Genomic DNA, 19,923 nt, shown 5'->3' on the forward strand with positions numbered 1-19,923 from the left:
TTTTAAAAACCAGAAGAATTATAACATTTGAAAGGCATCTGGATGGGTCTAAGAATAGGAAGGGTAAAGGGTAAATGGGAGGGATATGGACCAAGTGCTGGCATATGGGACTAGATTAGGTTAGGACACCTGGTCAGTATGGGAGAGATGGACCAAAGGGTCTGTTTCCAAGCTGTACTTCTCTATGGCTCTTAACAGTGGATGCTGTAAATCAGAAACAAAAATAGAAATTGCCAGAAAAGCTCAGCAGGTCTGGCAGCATCTGTGGAGAGAAATCAGAGCTAATGTTTCAGGTCCAGTCTCTCTTACCCATAACTTGATGGTACGTCTGAGAAAGGGTTACCAGACCCGAAATGATGCTCCCAGACCTGCTGAGCTTTTCCTGCACTTTCTGTATTTGTTTTACAAAATTTTTATTTGATTTGTTGTTGTCACATGTACTTCAGTACAGTGAAAGGTTTTATAGAGTCATAGAGATGTACAGCACGGAAACAGACCCATTGGTCCAACCTGTCCACGCCGACCAGATATCTCAACCCAATCTAGTACCACCTGCCAGCACCCAGCCCATATCCCTGCAAACCCTTCCTATTCATATACCCATCCAAATGCCTCTTAAATGTTGCAATTGTACCAGCCTCCACCACATCTTCTGGCAGCTCATTCCATACACATACCACCCTCTGCGTGAAACATTTGCCCCTTAGATTTCTTTTATATCTTTCCCGTCTCACCCTAAACCTATGTCCTCTAGTTCTGGACTTCCCTTCACCAGGGAAAAGACTTTGTCTACTTATCCTATCCATGCCCCTCATAATTTTGTAAACCTCTATAAGGTCGGCCCTCAGCCTCCAATACTCCAGGGAAAACAGCCCCAGCCTGTTCAGCCTCTCCCGATCGCTCAAATCCTCCAACTCTGGCAACATCCTTGTAAATCTTTTCTGAATCCTTTCAAGTTTCACAACATCTTTCCGATAGGAAGGAAACCGGAATTGCATGCAATATTCCAACAGTGGCCTAACCAATGTCCTGTACAGCCGCAACATGACCTCCTAACTCCTGTACTCAATACTCTGACCAATAAAGGAAAGCATACCAAATGCCTTCTTCACTATCCTATCTACCTGCGATTCCACTTTCAAGGAGCTATGAACCTGCACTCCAAGGTCTCTTTGTTTAGCAACACTCCCTTGGACCTTACCATTAAGTATATAAGTCCAGCTAAGATTTGCCTTCCCAAAATGCAGCACCTCGATTTATCTGAATTAAACTCCATCTGCCACTTCTCAGCCCATTAGCCCATCTGGTCAAGATCCTGTTGTAATCTAGGGTAACCCTCTTTGTTGTCCACTACACCTCCAATTTTGGTGTCATCTGCAAACTTACTAACTGTACCACTTATGCTCGCATCCAAATCATTTATATAAATGACAAAAAGTAGAGGTCCCAGCACCGATCCTTGTGGCACGCCACTGGTCACAGGCCTCCAGTCTGAAAAACAACCCTTCACCACCACCCTCTGTCTTCTACCTTTGAGCCAGTTCTGTAGCCAAATGGTGAGTTCTCCCTGTATTCCATGAGATCTAACCTTGCTAATCAGTCTCCCATGGGGAACCTTGTCGAACGCCTTACTGAAGTTCATATAGATCACATCTACTACTCTGCCCTCATCAATCTTCTTTGTTACTTCATCAAAAAACTCAATCAAGTTTGTGAGACATGATTTCCCACACACAAAGCCATGTTAACTATCCATAATCAGTCCTTGCTTTTCCAAATACATGTACATCCTGTCCCTTAGGATTCCCTCCAACAACTTGCCCACCACCGAGGTCAGGCTCACCGTTCTATAGTTCCCTGGCTTGTCTTTACTGCCCTTCTTAAACAGTGGCACCACGTTTGCCAACCTCCAGTCTGGTAGTACATAGGGTGAACAGAGCTTTATTTAATTCAAATTTAACCATCTGCCTCATTAGGATTTGACTTCACAGTGGAACAAACCTGCTTAGAGACAAAAAAGAACTGCAGATGCTGGAATCCAAAATAGACAGGCATGATGCTGGAAGAACACAGCAAGCCAAGCAGCATCAGAAGGTGGAGAAGTTGACGTTTCTGGTGTGACCCTTCTTCAGGACTGGGGGTAGGTGTAGGGGGAGCTGCAGATAAAAGGCATGGTAGGGGCAGGATGGTAAAGTGGAGATAGGTGAACACAGGCAGAGGGTACAGACCTGGTTGGTCAATGGGAGGAATGAATCCAGTTGGTGGCAGGGAGGAGTGGAAGGGAGGGGGAGGAGCTGGGAAGGGAATCGGGGGATGAAGAGAGATTATTTGAAATTGGAGAACTCAATATTAAGTCCTCCGGGCTGCAGGCAGCCCAGGCAGAAGATGAGGTGTTGTTCCTCCAATTTGCGGTGTAGTTCGTTGTGGCAATGGAGGAGGTGTGAGGTTGTTGAGTATATTCAAGGCTGAGATGGATTTTTAATCAGTAAAGGAATCAAGGGTTCTGAGAAAAAGGCAGGAAAGGGAAGTTAAGGATTATCAGATCAGTTATCATCTCATTGAATGGCAGAGCAGATACAATGGGCTGAATGATCTACTTCTGCTCCTGTATCTATTGGTCTTGTGGACAAGGAAGGAGAGATTGGAGTTTGGGATAGTCTGGGGCCTGCCTTCCCTGAAGAAGTGGAGTTTGAGAGAAGATTTGATCGGGGTCTTCAATATCATGGGAGGTCTGGGCAGAGGGGATGTAGGGGGTGGGAGGATCAAAACCCCCGATTTGTTGGCAAAAGAGGCAAAGACGACACAAGGAGCAATATTTTCATGCAGTAAACTTGGTTGGAGGAGAGGCAGGTGAACCCCTATGGGTTAGGGTTGGAATCTGTTGCTGGTGATTGTGGTGGAGGCAGATTCAGTTGATGGAAATGGATTATTTTCTGAAAAGAAAGAAGGTGCATACAGGGAGGACCATGAGGCACACTGCTCAATCAGAGCGTGAGAACAGATGTAACTGGCTGCATGGCCTCCTGTACTATAACCATTCTGTGACTGTGAGGAGTTCCTCAATGTGCTCCCTCCTTCCTATTTCTGTTTATTTCTCCAGCCCCAGACCTTCCCCTGAGATCTCCATAATCCTCTGGTGTTCTGCCTCCTATCTATTCTCTTTCAGCTACTCTTTAGCAGAACCTGGGATTCCACCCCTACATCTCTCTGCAACTCTTCCTTTTGTGCTTGTAAAGATTTCTGGAACAGAGAGACTTGCATTTATGTAGCAGCTTTCATCACCACAAAAATTGCCAGTGAAATACTTATTTGAAACGTGGTTATTGTTGTAAAATAGGAATCAGAGAAACCAACTTGTACACAGCAAGATCTCACAAACACCAACGTGATAATAACCAAATAATTTGACTTTTAATGTAGAACTGGGTATAATACTAACCATAATAACCGAAAATCCCACGTCCTTTATTAAAACAATAACATGGGATCTTTTACATCTACCTGAGGAATCTTTGAACAACATTTCAACCATAATTTTTGTTTTTAGCTCGATGTTAATTTTTATAATTTCATATACCATTGAGCGCCTATAGCCTTTTTTCAACATGGAGATGCCATATAGAATTACTTAGATTTTGCAAAAAAGTCAGAAAAATCCATTCAACCCAACCCTGTCCATGGACTTTATATTTCATTCAGCCTCCATGTGGAACTCTGAAATCACAGAACTGTTACAGCAGAGAAATACTGACCATTCAGCCCATCCACAGTGCCTCTCCAAATGAGCATTTCAGTTAGCTCCCTTTCTCCTGTCTCTTCCTTGTAATCCTGCATGTTCTTCTTTCTCAATTAACAATCTAATTCCCTTTCTAATGCCTTGGTTGAAACTATCATCTCAGGTTGTGAATTCTAGTTCCTAACTACTCCCTGCTTCAATACCCTTTTTCTCACATTTTTACTTCTGCCTATTACTATAAATAGATAGAGAGTTACAGAGTTGGACAGCATGGAAACAGACCCTTCGGTCCAACTCGTCCATGCCGACCAGATATCCTAAATTTATCTAGTCCCATTTTCCAGCACTTGGCCCATATCGCTCTAACCCCTTCCTACTCATGTACTGTCAGAGAAATTCAGCCCAATGAATCAGTGACCAAACGAGGATTGCGGTGACCAGGCTGACACAGAACTGATTCTCTGCACAGACAACCAAAATGCCCTTCCCAGAACAGAAGGTGCAGGCATACTTTATAGGGATACAACGTAAAGGTGATAATTGTAAAGCGATTGTAACAAGAATAATCTGAATGGAAGTTAATCAAGCGTCTGGTCGTAGCAATTCATTTGTAATTGACACAGGAGATTCCAGCCATCTCCGTGCGGAGGTGAGATTCTATATCCTGTCCGTGTGAATATGTGTAAATGTCCCTTCTGGCATTCAGGTCGGTCCATTGTGTTCCTCCTGGGAGCGAAATCTTTCAGGGTCTCTTGGTGTGCCTCATTGTTTATGCAGTATCGGTTTCAATGGGAAATGAGCCTGCTCTTAGGGTATTGGGACTGCAGTGCTAATCTGGGCTGGGAGTTTACTGAGAAGGCTGTTTGGGAAGCATATTCTCAGGTCTGGGAATAGATTGGTCATGTCTGGTTTCTACATTAGCCTGTTTGGCCAAGACTGGTGCATTGTGGGTGTGTTCTGTGTGTGTTAGCAGGCTTGATCTGTGTTTCGTAAACCTGCTTCTGTGTTTTTTTAATGCGGTCATGCTGTAGATGGGCAGGGTGACAGTTCTTTCTCCCACATATACCCATCCAGATGTATTTTAAATGTAGCAATTGTTCCTCTGCCAGCTCATTCCATACACGTGCCAACCTCTGTGTGAAAAAGTTGCCCCTTAGATCTCTTTTATATCTTTTCCCTCGCACCCTAAACGTGCGGACGTCCCCAACAGTACCCTTCCACTGACACTCTCATTCGTTTGGCCGAACTGGTCCTCACCCTTAACAATTTCTCCTTTGAATCCTCCCACTTCCTCCAGACCAAAGGGGTAGCCATGGGCACACGTATGGGCCCCAGCTATGCCTGTCTCTTTGTTGGCTACGTAGAACAGTTGATCTTCCGTAATTACACCGGCACCACTCCCCACCTCTTCCTCCGCTACATTGATGACTGCATTGGCGCCACCTCGTGCTCCCGCGAGGAGGTTGAGCAATTCATCAACTTCACCAACACATTCCACCCTGACCTTAAATTTACCTGGACCATCTCTGACACCTCCCTCCCCTTCCTGGACCTCTCCATCTCCATTAATGATGACCGACTTGACACTGACATTTTAACAAATCCACCGACTCCCACAGCTACCTGGATTACACCTCTTCCCACCCTATCTCTTGCAAAAATGCTATCCCGTGTTCCCAATTCCTCCGCCTCCGCCGTATCTGCTCCCAGGAGGACCAGTTCCACCACAGAACACACCAGATGGCCTCCTTCTTTAGAGACCGCAATTTCCCTTCCCACGTGGTTAAAGATGCCCTCCAAAGCATCTCATCCACATCCCGCACCTCCACCCTCAGACCACACCCCTCCAACCGTAACAAGGACAGTACACCCCTGGTGCTCACCTTCCACCCTACCAACCTTCGCATAAACCAAATCATCCGCCGACATTTCCGCCACCTCCAAAAAGACCCCACCACCAGGGATATATTTCCCTCCCCACCCCTTTCCGCCTTCCGCAAAGACCATTCCCTCCGTGACTACCTGGTCAGGTCCATGCCCCCCTACGACCCACCCTCCCATCCTGGCATCTTCCCCTGCCACCGCAGGAACTGTAAAACATGTGCTCATACCTCCTCCCTCACCTCCATCCAAGACCCTAAAGGAGCCTTCCACATCCATCAAAGTTTTACCTGCACATCCACTAATATCATTTATTGTATCCGTTCCTCCCGATGCAGTCTCCTCTACATTGGGGAGACTGAGCGCAACCTAGCAGAGCGCTTTAGGGAACATCTCCGAGATACCCGCACCAATCAACCACACCATCCCCTGGCCCAACATTTCAACTCCCCCTCCCACTCTGCCGGGGACATGGAGGTCCTGGGCCTCCTTCACCGCCGCTCCTTCACCACCAGACGCCTGGAGGAAGAACGCCTCATCTTCCGCCTTGGAACACTTCAACCCCAGGGCATCAATGTGGACTTCAACAGCTTCCTCATTTCCCCTTCCCCCACCTCATTCTAGATTCAAACTTCCAGCTCAGCACTGTCCCATGACTTGTCCGGACTGGTTCAACCTGCCTATCTTCTTTTCCACCTATCCACTCCACCCTTTCCTCCCTGACCTATCACCTTCCTCCCCTCCCCCACTCACCCATTGTACTCTATGCTACTCTCTCCCCACCCCACCCCCCTCTAGCTTATCTCTCCATGCTTCCAGCTCACTGCCTTTATTCCTGATGAAGGGCTTTTGCCTGAAACATCGATTTCGCTGCTCATTGGATGCTGCCTGAACTGCTGTGCTCTTCCAGCACCACTGATCCAGAATCTGGTTTCCAGCATCTGCAGTCATTGTTTTTACCTATTGTGACCATTGAATAGTGCAAATAGGAGATGCAATAGGCCATTCAGCCCATTGAGATCACTTTGCTATTTGACATGATAACAGCTGATGTATCTCAATGCCCTATTCTCACTGTCTTCCCATCTCCCTTAACTTTTTGAAAGCTATTTCTATCTTGAATATATTCAGTGACTTGGCTTCCACAGCCTTTAGTGCTCAAGAATTCCACAAGTTCACCATCCTCTGAGTGAAGACATGAGGGCAGCAACAGCTGATGAGCTGAGAGAAGGGTGCGGATGGGTTACAAAACCATTTTCCTCTTGCGACATTTGGTTCAATGGCTTAAAGTGCTCGATAGATCAGCCACACTCCTGGTGTTGCACTACCAAATGAGTGTAGGAATGTGCAAAGAAGGATCACTCATTCTCCGGGCTGAAAAATCACTCATGACCAATCGGATTTCTTTACAAACCCCCTTTTTACTTTCCTGTAGATGGGCCTGTCTCCATTTTGTTCTTTACGATTCTTTTGCTCGTATGTTCCAGTTCAGGTTTTCTTTCTCTCTAAACTGCCCACTCATACAGTTCTACATTTGAACCTGAACTGCTGCTCTAAAAGGAAGAACAACTCCTAAAAGGGTGAGGTTTTTAAATGAGGATGTGGCCAATAACCATTTAAAGTGCAGAAAACTACAGCATTACAGGAGAGCGGGTGCAATTTCTCTGTTTAATTAATTTAGCCTGGCTCTTACAGACTCTACTAATTTATTTTAGTCTGTACAGCTTTAGATAAAAAAAGCTATCATTTATATTATAGTTTTGATTGAAGTGTGCATGGAATTAGGGGTCCCTCTTTCAGGACAAAGATGAGAATTCTAACCCCCTGTCCCGAGGAGAATCTTTTTCTGTGACTTTGGAACTCTCTGTCTCAGAAGGAGATAGAGGCAGGATTATTGAATATTTTTGAGAGAAGCTTGTTAGGAAGTTGAATCAAGGGTTATCAGGGATAGCTGGGAGTTTGGAATTCAAACCCAAACCGATCAGACATATTGAATGATGGAGCGGGTTTGAGGGGCTGAATAGTCTACGTCTGCAGTTTTATATCTTTGATAGTATCGAACTTGAGCATTGCTGAGGGAAAAAACATTGTCAAAAGCTGCTCGTCTTGCACACATCAGGATGATTCACAAGAATATCAATAACGGGGAAAAGAGAACAGTATTTCTAAATGGAAACCGAAAGGACTGCAGATGCTGTAAATCAGAAGCAAAAACAGAAGTTGCTGGAAAAGCTCAGCAGGTCTGGCAGCACCTGTGGAGAGAAATCAGAGATAACGTTTCAGGCCGAATCACCCTTCTTCAGAACTCAACCCAAAACATTAACTCTGATTTCTCTCCACAGATCCTCCCAGACCTGCTGAGCTTTTCCAGCAACTTCATTTTTTTTAGCATTTATAAATAATTTGATGTCTGCAAGGTGAAAACCTTTGACAAAATGTGTCTTTTGTCACTGTCACTCGTTGACATTATGTTAGAGTATTACAATGAAGCATGTTCCTGCAGTTAGTTTATATGATCCAGAACAAGCCATAGTGTTACTAACCTTGGGGGATGTGTTGGAGCAAAAGAGCTTCAAGTTCCTAGAAGTAAATATCACCACCGATCTATCCTGGTCCATCCTTGTCAACCCAAAGTTATTAAAACACACCAACACCTCTCCTTCCTCAGAAAGCTAAGGAAATTGGGCATGTCCACAATGACTCTTACAAATGTTTATAGATGCACCATAAAGAGCATTCTATCCAGATGCATCAGAGCTTGATATGGTAACTGCTTTGCCGAAGATGGCAAGAAATTACAGAGAGTTGTGAACGCAGCCCAGTCCATCACAGAAACCAGCCTTCCCTTCATTGATTCTGTCTCCACTTCCTGCTGCCTTGGGAAAGCAGCCAACATCATCACAGACCCTACCCACCCCGGTTATACTCTCTCCCACCCTCTTCCATCCAGCAGAAGGTAAAAAAGTTTGAAACATGGACCAATAGATTCGAGAACAGCTTTTTCCCTGCTGTTATCAGACATATGAATGGATCTCTCACATATTAGAGTTGACCTTTTTGTGCACCTTTTCTGTAGCTGTAACACAGTATTCTACATTCTGTTCTATTACCCTAATGTACTTAAGATTTGTCTGGATAGCACACAAACAGTACTTGTTACTGTATCTTGGTACCTGTGAAAGAGTGTGGTGCTGGAAAAGCACAACAGGTCAGGCAGCATCCGAGGAGCAGAAGCTGCCTGACTGACTGTGCTCTTCCAGCACCACACTCTTTGACTTTGATCTCCAGCATCTGCAGTCCTCACTTTCTCCAATCTTAATACCTGTGACAATTACAAGTCATATCAAAGGGAACAAGTAAAATTAATATAGGTTAACTGGAAAGAAAATGTTCCCTTTCTTAGCAATAATGAAGCCTGACATCATTCTCAATTGCTGCTTATAGCTTGGTATTATTAAATGATTGAGTGCATTAATGTGATAGTTATCAGCTATTAGGGTATGTAACAGGATCATTTGAGACTTTCCGGAGTGGTTGTCTCAGACCTTTTGCATGCTTCCCCATGCCCAGGTGAGGCTCCTGAACTCAGGGCGAGAGCCATGATAGCAGCAGAGCCAGTGAATTTCAGCGAGCACTGAAGAGTTTGAACCTTGATGGACAACAACTGTATCCAAGTGGAGAATCCTTCAGGAAGCAGGTAGTGTTTCCTTTAAGTGCAAATGAGAAACCGCACCATGTAACCCCTTCCCTAGTCATATTACTCATTCAAATTGAAAATGGGAGACTCTTCCACTGCCTCCCCTCCCCCCCCCACCTCTCTCTCAGGGGAACTGATGGCCCAGTGGTATTATTACGATACTATTAATGAAGGGAATGTTCTGGGAACTGGGTTTGAATCCAACATGGCAAATTGTGGAATTTGAAATCAATAAAGATCTGGAATTAAGGATTTAATGATGACCATGAAATAATTATTGATTGTCAGGAAAAAACATTTGGTTCACTTACATGACGTGTGTGTGTGTGTGTGTGTGTGTGTGTGTGAGTGAGATGAGTGTGTGTGAGAGTGTGAATGTAAAGGGGTATGAGTCTGTGAGAGGGTGCATGTGTGTGTGTGTGGGACTGTATGTGTGAGCGTATGGGAGAGAGCTTGTGTATGAGAGAAGTTCTGCATGAGTGGATGGGATCTGGAAGAGTGTGTATGAGTTCTGTAGGAGTGTGTGTGTGTGTGGTCCAGTGGGGCCTAGAGTATGACATGAATTCAGGGTCCACGTTGAGGCCATCCCCATGGGTACCAAACTTGGGTATCAGCCTCTGCTTGGCCACTTTGCATTGTTGCCTGTCCCAAAGTCCCAAAGGATGACGGTCACCTGAAGGTCCGAGGTCGAATGTCTCGGACCGCTGAAATATTCTCTGACTAGGAGGGAAAACTCCTGTCTGTTGATTATTGTGCATTGGCCACCATTACACGTGGGGACACCTCCCACCTGTACATGGCAGGTAGTAAAAAATGAGGTCTGCAGATGCTGGAGATCACAGCTGCAAATGTGTTGCTGGTCAAAGCACAGCAGGCCAGGCAGCATCTCAGGATTAGAGAATTCGACGTTTCGAGCATAAGCCCTTCATCAGGAATAAGAGAGAGAGCCAAGCAGGCTAAGATAAAAGGTAGGGAGGAGGGACTAGGGGGAGGGGCGATGGAGGTGGGATAGGTGGAAGGAGGTCAAGGTGAGGGTGATAGGCCGGAGTGGGGTGGGGGCGGAGAGGTCAGGAAGAGGATTGCAGGTTAGGAGGGCGGTGCTGAGTTGAGGGAACCGACTGAGACAAGGTGGGGGGAGGGGAAATGAGGAAACTGGAGAAATCTGAATTCATACCTTGTGGTTGGAGGGTTCCCAGGCGGAAGATGAGGCGCTCCTCCTCCAGCCGTCGTGTTGTTGTGTTCTGCCGGTGGAGGAGTCCAAGGACCTGCATGTCCTCGGTGGAGTGGGAGGGAGAGTTAAAGTGTTGTGCAGGTACTCATGTGACTCAGCCAACATTGTCTATCTCATATGCTGCAGGCAAGGATGCCCTGAGGCATGGTACATTGGTGAGACCAAGCAGAGGCTACGACAATGGACATGCACACATATATATTTGTGGGGTGAATTTGTACTTACAGAATTATATTTTATTTTGCTCAAAAACTGCATGAATTCATGTAAGAAGCTGTAAATCTGTTTTTTAGATTAGAATCAGTCTGACTGTTGTGGCACAGACAGTCTCACACCTTTAATGCATTATCTGGGCCAACATGACGCCAATTGTTAAATTTCACTTGAGAATGTAACTTTAAAAAGTTCTGCAATTTACATACAAAAGAACTGAAACCAATATGTTCATTGTAAAAGATGAGACTTAACAAACAATCCAGGTTTTTTTCAATATATAATTTCAGTTACATCACAGTGTAAACTTTTGCTATAAATTTAGTGTCTTATGATCTTGTATTTCAGAACTACCTGATGAAGGAGCAGCGTTCTGAACGCTAGTGCTTTCAAATAAACCTAGTCATATTACTCATTCAAATTGAAAATGGGAGACTCTTCCACCGCTCTCTACCCCCCCCCCACCCCCCCTCTCTCAGGGGAACTGATGGCCCAGTGGTATTATTACTAGACTATTAATGAAGGGAATGTTCTGGGAACTGGGTTTGAATCCAACATGGCAAATTGTGGAATTTGAAGTCAATAAAGATCTGGAATTAAGGATTTAATGATGACCATGAAATAATTATTGATTGTCAGGAAAAAACATTTGGTTCACTTACATGACGTGTGTGTGTGAGAGTGTGAATGTAAAGGGGTATGAGTCTGTGAGAGGGTGCATGTGTGTGTGTGTGTGTTGCACTATAACTGTGTGACTTTTAACTGAATAGGACAGGTTTAGAGGGATTTGTGTCAAATGTGACTAAATTAATTTAGGGTGTCTGGTTGGCATGGACGAGTTTGATTAAAGGGTCTGTTTCCATGCTATGAAGCTCTATGACTATGGTGACTTCACCAATTTGGGAACATTACAATGCTAATAGCGTGGATCATGTGTGGAGACACATTGAATTTTACTGTGATTTTCAAATTGAAATGTTTTGTAACATTTCTTTATAAATTTTATGCTAAATGTACATGGGGCAGGGGTAATAATCCTAATCATATTGTAATGATTTGGAGGAGTCGTTGTTCGACTGGGGTGGGCAAAGTTAAAAATCACACAACACCAGGTTATAGTCCAACAGGTTTATTTGGAAACACTAGTCCTTCCAAATAAACCTGTTGGACTATAATCTGGTGTTGTGTATAATCATTACAGCAGTCAGGCTCAGTCGGCCCCCCTGCTCCTAGAGAGATGAGCTTTAGTCATTGTTGCAATTTGTAACATTGCTCACTGTCGGATCGTGTGGTTTTGGAAATAAAAAAAAGGGAAGATTCTCAGTAGGTGGATGATGATTAAGTTTTTTGCAAAGTGTTCTAGGGGAGCTGGTGCGCCGCCTTTTGGAGCTCGGAAATCCCTGTTTGAAATCTTGCCTCTTGGTGAAATGACCAGGAAATGCAGTGGCAGGAAGTGACCCAAAACCGAAACAGATCTGTAAGAGGCCCGCTTCTGCACGTTGGTTTGATGCCGGTAGGTTGCAAATGCAAACTTGTGTGTTCATTGTATTTTTTTAGAAAAAACACTTGCATTCAGCAATGACTCCTGTTAAAGGGACCCTCCCGAGTCTCGGGGCTACAGCGCAGTGTCTCTCTTACAGACACCCCCTCGGCTTTGCTGCTGACTGTGTTGGGTCACTTCCAAAAGGAGGACTGAGAGGTAGAGAAACGTGCTTTCGCAGCGAATCTGCCACACAAAGAGACAAAGCAGCTCAAATATATATCTTGCAAAATTACAATGTGGTGGGGAAGAACAAAGGAAATTTGGACTGCATTTTCATAGAGCTTGCACAGGTCAGATTGGCAGAATGGTCACCTGCTGTAATGCATCATTCATAGAGTCTTAGTACAGAATGGAAACCAGCCACTCCATGCCAAGCATAATCCCAAACTAGCCTGGGCAATATTTTCTAATCAACCTGTTATGACACACCTCTGGAGAAGCTGAAAGTTGAACCCAGGCTGACTGGCCCAGAGATAGGGACACTACCACTGAACTAGGAGTGCCCTCTTCAACCCTGAGAAATTAAATTCTAATCATCTGTGGGCACTTTCATTCACAGGCTGAGAGTGTTGCTGCCTAGCCCAGCATTTATTACCCCTTCCTAATTGCCCAGAGGGTAAGAGTCAGCTACGGTGCTATGGATCAGGAGTCACATGTAGACCAGACCAGGTAAGGACAGCGGTTCCCTTCCTTCTCTACTGGAGAACCAGATGGGTTTTTCCTAACAGTCAATTGTAGATTCATGGTCACAATTCAAATTTTACTATTTGCTGCGGTGGAATTTGATTCCAAGTCCCTGAATATTACCAGGGACTCTGGATTAACACCCTAGTGATAATACCACCACACCATTGCCTCCCCTTATCAGAAATAAAAAGTGTGTAATGTATAGATTACCTCAGAGTAGCAAATTTGTGCTAGTCCCAGACCAGAAGTGTTGTGATAAAACCCTGAAGAGGTTACTTAAAGTGGTGTACATTTAAGCAGCGATATGTTAACCAGAACTAGAGGGCATGGGTTTAGGGTGAGAGGGGAAAGATATAAAAGAGACCTAAGAGGCAACTTTTTCACACAGAGGGTGATACGTGTATGGAATGAGCTGCCAGAGGAAGTGGTGGAGGCTGGTACAATTGCAACATTTTAAAAAGCATTTGGATAGGTATATGAATAGGAAGGTTTGGAGGGATATGGGCCAGGTGCTGGCAGGTGGGACTAGATTGGGTTGGGATATCTGTTCGGCATGGATGGGTTGGACCGAAGGATTTGTTTCCCTGTTGTACATCTCTGTGACTTTATGACTCTATCTGCAGTTCCAATTTAAAAAGCTGAAGTCACAAACTACTTAGCTATACTGAGGAGTTAGATTCAGACTCTGGTGTGAATATTATAAAGTGATATTGTAGGAACTGTACCATGGGTGTGTTTGGGTGCAATGTAAAAGCCAGTGTGTTTTTAGAATTAATTGGATTAGACTTCTGTGTCTTTAATATCTTTGAATGTTTATTATAATAGTTTGGATAATTTTATTTTATCTTAATATCTTTGGGATAAATTTCCATTTTATTGTTTAAGCAAAATCTGCAGGATTGCATATTCATGTTGCAGTGAGGAATCACTTCATTAAAAGCGAAAAAAGAACCTCAAACTATGTCAGGGCAGGTTCCTCTCTGGAATCTGATTTGATGATCTTAGCGCCAATTGGGGTTATAATGACACGTGAAAACAACTTCAAAATATTTTAAATGAACAAAGTTTCAGTGGAGTTTTGTAGTTGTTTCTGATGGTATTCTTCACTGGGGAAGATTCACAACCAGTCAATATAGCAAAATGACAAATTAGAAGCTTGATCACTTCTATTGGAGGTAGACATGGTCTGTTTTGTAGTGATGCCCCCTAAGACTGCCTTTATTGTCAGTGTATGTTTAAGAGGCATATTCTTGAGTGTAACATAACATGTGACCTATGGGTATTAGGATCTCAGATTAACACTTGTAGCATGACCCACTATTGGAAGCTTGCTGCTGTGTTGTAGATTTTGGATTTAGGTTTTAATTGTCATGTGTACTCAAGTTTGGGGTCCATGAGTACAGAGGAATCTCAATTATCCGAATGAGACCGGCAGAGACCGTATTTCATTTGGATAACTGATTATTTGGATAATCGATTTGACCTTAAGCAAGGGAAGCCATACTGATCTAACGCTGTGCTGTACCGGAAAGTTTGTTTAAATCTATAATTTTGATGTCTGCTATTTAAACAAACTAATCTTTGCACTCTGCAAATTGCAGGTTAAACTAAGAAGGACTAAACCCTTACCACCGCATAAATATATGAAATCCCAGCATTAAACAAGGTCTCAAACAGCTTCTACAATCACAAGAGCGTTTGTCAGATTCTGCTGAACTCAGTGTCGTGATAGAAGTAGTGCCTTGCACATGCGTTTACTTCCTTTACCATTGTTTTTGATGAACAGCCTGGAAAAGTGTCGTGAATAAAGCACTCAATTTTGTAAAGGGCTGTGTAACTAACTCTTATGTAAAAACAATATCCAGTCATTGATGCTTGAGGTGCTTGTGTTCCTTTGTTTTCACATGTTCTTCAGTACAGGTAATCCAAATTCACTTAACTCTTTGATGTAATGTTTTTTATGGGACCGTGAGATCTTGTTCGGATAATCCGAAATTTGGATAATCAAGGTTTCTCTGTACAAAGAAAAGAGTGCAATTTTGCCACACACAGCATCATCTTAGGTACAAAATCTTAGTTACAGAAATAGAGAAATAAGTTTAAAAAGTTCAGCAGTATAGTCTTCTTAGCATAAAAGTAGAAAAATAGAGAAGTGAAGTTAGAATGTCGAACGTTGCAGTCCTTTTGTGAGCCATAAGCCTGTAGTTGCTCCAAAGTGGCCTTCCCCAAGAGGGCTCACTTCGATCCTAATAACTTAATGTTTGCCCAGCCATTTATGTGCTTTCAATTGTAATGTTTGTAGATAATAGTTGGTTGTAACAAATGTATCTTGGATTCTTCAATGCCATGTTATCGACATCCAGTTTCTTACATTTAAGACCATAAGACAAAGGAGCAGAATTAGGTCTATTCCTGATGGAGCATTTTTACCAGAAACATCGATTTTCCTGCTCCTCGGACGCTGCCTGACCTGCTGTGCTTTTCCAGCACCACTCTAATCTAGACTCTGGTTTCCAGCATCTGCAGTCCTTGTTTGTACCCATCGAGCCTATTGGTCTGCTTCTCCATTCAATCATGGCTGATAAGTTTCTCAATCCCATTATCCCACTATCTCCCCATAACCCTTGATCCCTTTGATACTGAAGAACCTATCTATCTCAGTCTTAAATATACTCAATAACCTGACCTCCACAGCCTCCTGTGGCAATGAATTCCCTAGATTCCCCACTCTCTGGCTGAAAAAGTTTCTCCTTATCTCCGATCTAAAAGGTCTTCCCTTTACTCTCAGACTGTGCCATCGGGTCCTCGTCTCTCCTACCAATGGAAACATCTTCCCAACATCCACTATATCCAGGCCATTCTGTATTATTCTGTTAGATTCCCCCCTCATTCTTTTAAACTCCATTGAGTATCAACCTAAAGTCTTCAAACATTCCTCATATGTTAAACTTTTCATTGCTGGGATCATTCTTGTGAACCTCCTCTGAAGACACTCTGGGGTTAGTACATCCTTCCTGAGGTATGGGGCCCAAAATTGCGCACAATACCCCAAATATAGTCTGACCAGAATCTTACAGACCCTCAGAAGTACATCTCTGCTTTTATATTCAAGTCCTTTCAAAATAAATGTCATCATTGTATCTGCCTTCCTAACTACTGACTCAACCTGCAAGTTTACCTTGAAAAAATCCTGAACGGAAACTCCCAAGTCTTTTTTGCACTTAAGACTTCTGAATTTTCTCCCCAATGAGAAAATAGTCCATGTCTCTATTCTTCTGACCAAAGTGCAATTGTAAGGAATCACAAAAGCATTGCTGCATTTGGTAAGAACACTGCTTCAGGCATAACAGTCAGTACAAACGTAAAAATAAATTGTTGCCCAATAGCCAGGTTTGCTAATTCCATCTTACTGAGGCCCTGTGTACTGTTAGGAAAAAGGTAAGTAAAAATAAAAGAGAAAAAAATAAAGAAGGAGCCATTTACCCCTTTGTACCTGCACCCGTTGTTAGACAAACACCATCATATAGTGCTCATTTCCTGCCTTTCCTCATATCCTTGAACACATTTCTATCCAAATAATCATCCAATACGCTCTCGAATGCCTCAATGGAACCTGCCTGCATCACATTTCCAGGGAGCAGAATGCATTCCAGATCCTAACCCCACACACTATGGAAATGTTGGATTTCTCACACATTATATGATGTGGTGCAGAAGTTAGAAGAAGGATCGAGAGAGCCAGAAATCCTGTGAAGCTAAAGAGCTGTGGTTTCAACCAGAAAACTCAAGCCTGCAGCAATGAAGATGTTACATTCTGTTCCTGTCCTTGTTCATATCAGAAATGTGAACAGTGAGATCTCCAGAAGAACACAGAGGCCTTTGAAAGATATGTGCTCTGATATCTGCTTAAAATTCCAAATATAGACTGTAAGATGAATGGAGAGGAGCTTTAAATTGCAAGAGCAAAAAATTGCAAAAGAACACTTTAAACACTTGGTCAGAGCTGGAGGACAGTAGAAACAGGTAAGCATCACAGAGCAGTTGCAGACAAATTGTAGTGAGTGGGCGAGGATGGAGATAGACTGATGATTGGAACACACAATCAGGATTGCTGCAGCGAATGACTGTATCATCAGCAACGGGCTGAGTGCTTGGCTTGATGGTGGCTGTGTCTGGTCAGAGTCTGCTGACTGGATGTGCCCACGACGTGGACATGTGGTGGAAACGGGCAGTGCCCATAGATGGTAGAAGAAATGACTTATCTCCAACGGTCGTGAACCTGTGGAGATCACTTCCCCCAGAGTGCAGTGGACACCAGGACACTGAATAAACTTGAGGAGGAGATAGACAGACAGATTTGAAATTTAGTAATGGGTTGAAGGATTGTGGAGATGAGGTCGATCTGAGATCAGCCATGATGATAGTAAATGGCAGGGCAGGTTTGAAGGGCTGAAAGGCCTACTGCTCCTAGTTCTTATGAAAAGGACCCAATTGATCAAACTGGCTGCATTGAGCTGCCCCAATACAATGTGTAATACTTGCTGGTTGTTCAAATCTAAAGATTGCTTAACACTATTTAAAACTGAGGAGTTTAGATTTAAGAACTGAGTGCTGATGAAAGGTCAGCATCTGAAATGGTAGCAGTTGTGACCCTTTCTACAAATAGTACCTGATCTTCTGCGTACAGGAGCCATGAAGCCTTGCTTCCATTGTATAGAACGCAGTGAGGCTACACCTGGCATGTTCGGTACAGTTCCACAGGAAGGACATACTGACCAGAGACTGATTCATGAGATGGTGGGACTGCCCCCTGAGGGGGGGGGGTGCGTTGGAGGAGCTTGGACCTGTATTTTCTGGAGTCTAGAAGAATGAACGGTGATCTAATACATGGGTAAAATATTCTTAAAGGGCTACCATGAAGATTTCTCCTTCTCACCCTCTCCCCTCACCTAAGGTGTGGTTAAACCCACCGCCAGTCATCTGTCTCTCTAATGGGAGAGCAGTCCTGTGGTCCAGTAAGACCAATGTACCTTTACCTTTTATGTGTAAAGGTTTGGAGAGGGTTGAAGCAGGAAGGATGTGTCCTCTCTTTGTGGGGTCTCGCCCTAGGGGATACAAGTTGCAGCATCAGATCATTTAGAACTGAGACAATGAGGAACATCTTCAATCAGAGGGTGATGAACCTTTTGGGATTCTTTACCCCAGAGGGCTATGGAAGTTCAGCCATTGAGCAAGTTCAAGATAGAGACTGATAGATTTCCAGTTACTGATAACATTCAGGGATATGGGGAAGAGAGTGAGAACATGGCGTTGAGATAGATCATCCACCATGATCTAGAGTGGTGGAGTAGCTGCATGGCCTACTCTTGTCCCTGTGACCTGCTCGTTTCATTTTCCAGGTTTATTTTAAACAACCAATATTCATAGTATTTTGCTCCTGATTTTAAAACTGCTCAGTTGTTATTGTACTCACGAGGCTGTTCTGTGTTACCAATATTCCAATCCATTTGCGATATCCCAGTCTGTCTGAAGGTGGTGGTCAAGAGGCTGGACAGAACTAGATGGACATGCCTTCCTTGGTTGAACCGCTAGGTTGGTTTGATCTACCACTGGAAGAGTGGCAGCTTGGGCTGCTAACTTAGGTCAAGTGGACTCTGTCAAGTTAACAGAGTTAAGCAGAGGTTGACAGGGTAACTCTCTGCTCTGTGTTTTACAGTGAGACCACGATGGAGAGATCTAGCAGTTGGACAGAGGTGGTGCTGCTGGCATGTGGGTCATTTAATCCCATCACAAACATGCATCTCAGGATGTTTGAATTAGCCCGTGATTACCTCCACCAAACAGGTTTGAAGCCTTTTTCTTTATGTTTTTCAGTCTTGTGCATCCTTCAAATTGTTTGTTGGAATCAATCTGTGTTCCCGTCAGGTGTGGTCAGAGATTGTGCTGTTTCTTATCTTTTTGTTATTCCAAAATTTTATCTGGACATTTTAAAAGGTTTTGCATTCCCATATCATCTCTCATCCTTCCACAAACCCTCCCTCTATCAGTGATAGAAATGCAGGATCCTTTAAGGGGAGATTTTTTTTAATCAGCCATGTTACTACACACCTCCGGGATCAGATGGGACCTGAACCTGGATCTCCTGGCTCTCAGGTAGAGTCACCTGCCACTGTGCCACAACAGCTCTTAATCCTTTTTAAAGGGAGATATTTTCTGATCAGCCTGTTACACAGCTTTGGGCAGGTGGGGCTCCAAGCCAGGACCCCCTACCTCAAAGGTAGCGACATTACCACTGATCAACAAGGGGGCCCTTCCTTTTAAAGGGACAGCTTCCAAGCTGATTAAGGAAGTTAATGCACATTGGACACTGCAACTATTTATATTATCAAAAACGAGCAAGTCACAACTATTGGAACCAATGAGGTAATGGTATAATTTTGTAAATCAAATAAATTTTCTGTGTCTAAGAAAAAGAGATGGCTTCTTTACATACCTCCAGATCTAATTTAATCCCCTCCCTCTCTTTCTAACCTTCCTTTTTGTAATTGTCACTTTGTCTCTCCTTGGGGTAAAGCTGTTTCATTAGTAACATTAGTAAGATTTTCCTGCCCCTTGGATGCTGCCTGACCTGCTGTGCTTTTCCAGCAACACACTCTTGACTCTAATCTCCAGCATCCGCAGACCTCACTTTCGGCTCTTTAGTAACGTGGCTGATTTTGGTGTTTTATTTTAAAATAAAAGTTATGTCCTCGAGGACCTGTGTGGCACAGTGGTGGTGAGCCCAGAGACCTGGGTTCAAGTCCCACCTGCTGCAGAGGTGTGTAATAACACCTCAGAAAAGAGTGATTAAAAATATCTAAAGTTTTCTGATGAAACAGGTAGTTATTGCAGAAAACCATAGCTGAATTTTCGGGGTCAGATGTCACCAGGCAATT

General features: G+C 43.7%; 1 protein-coding gene across 1 annotated transcript in view; it reads left to right on the plus strand.

Moving 5' to 3' along the window:
- Nucleotides 1-12,167: 12,167 nt before the first annotated feature.
- Nucleotides 12,168-19,923, plus strand: part of nmnat1 (nicotinamide nucleotide adenylyltransferase 1) — a 52,390-nt gene continuing 44,634 nt past the window's right edge. Inside the window, exons 1-3 of the mRNA XM_060851969.1 lie at nt 12,168-12,271; nt 12,861-12,970; nt 18,705-18,832. Coding sequence (XP_060707952.1) covers nt 12,939-12,970; nt 18,705-18,832 — 160 coding nt within the window. The 5' untranslated portion in view covers nt 12,168-12,271; nt 12,861-12,938. The remainder of the gene's footprint in view (nt 12,272-12,860; nt 12,971-18,704; nt 18,833-19,923) is intronic.

Source organism: Hemiscyllium ocellatum, chromosome 37 (assembly GCF_020745735.1).
Source record: "Hemiscyllium ocellatum isolate sHemOce1 chromosome 37, sHemOce1.pat.X.cur, whole genome shotgun sequence".
Taxonomy (NCBI): Eukaryota; Metazoa; Chordata; class Chondrichthyes; order Orectolobiformes; family Hemiscylliidae; genus Hemiscyllium; species Hemiscyllium ocellatum.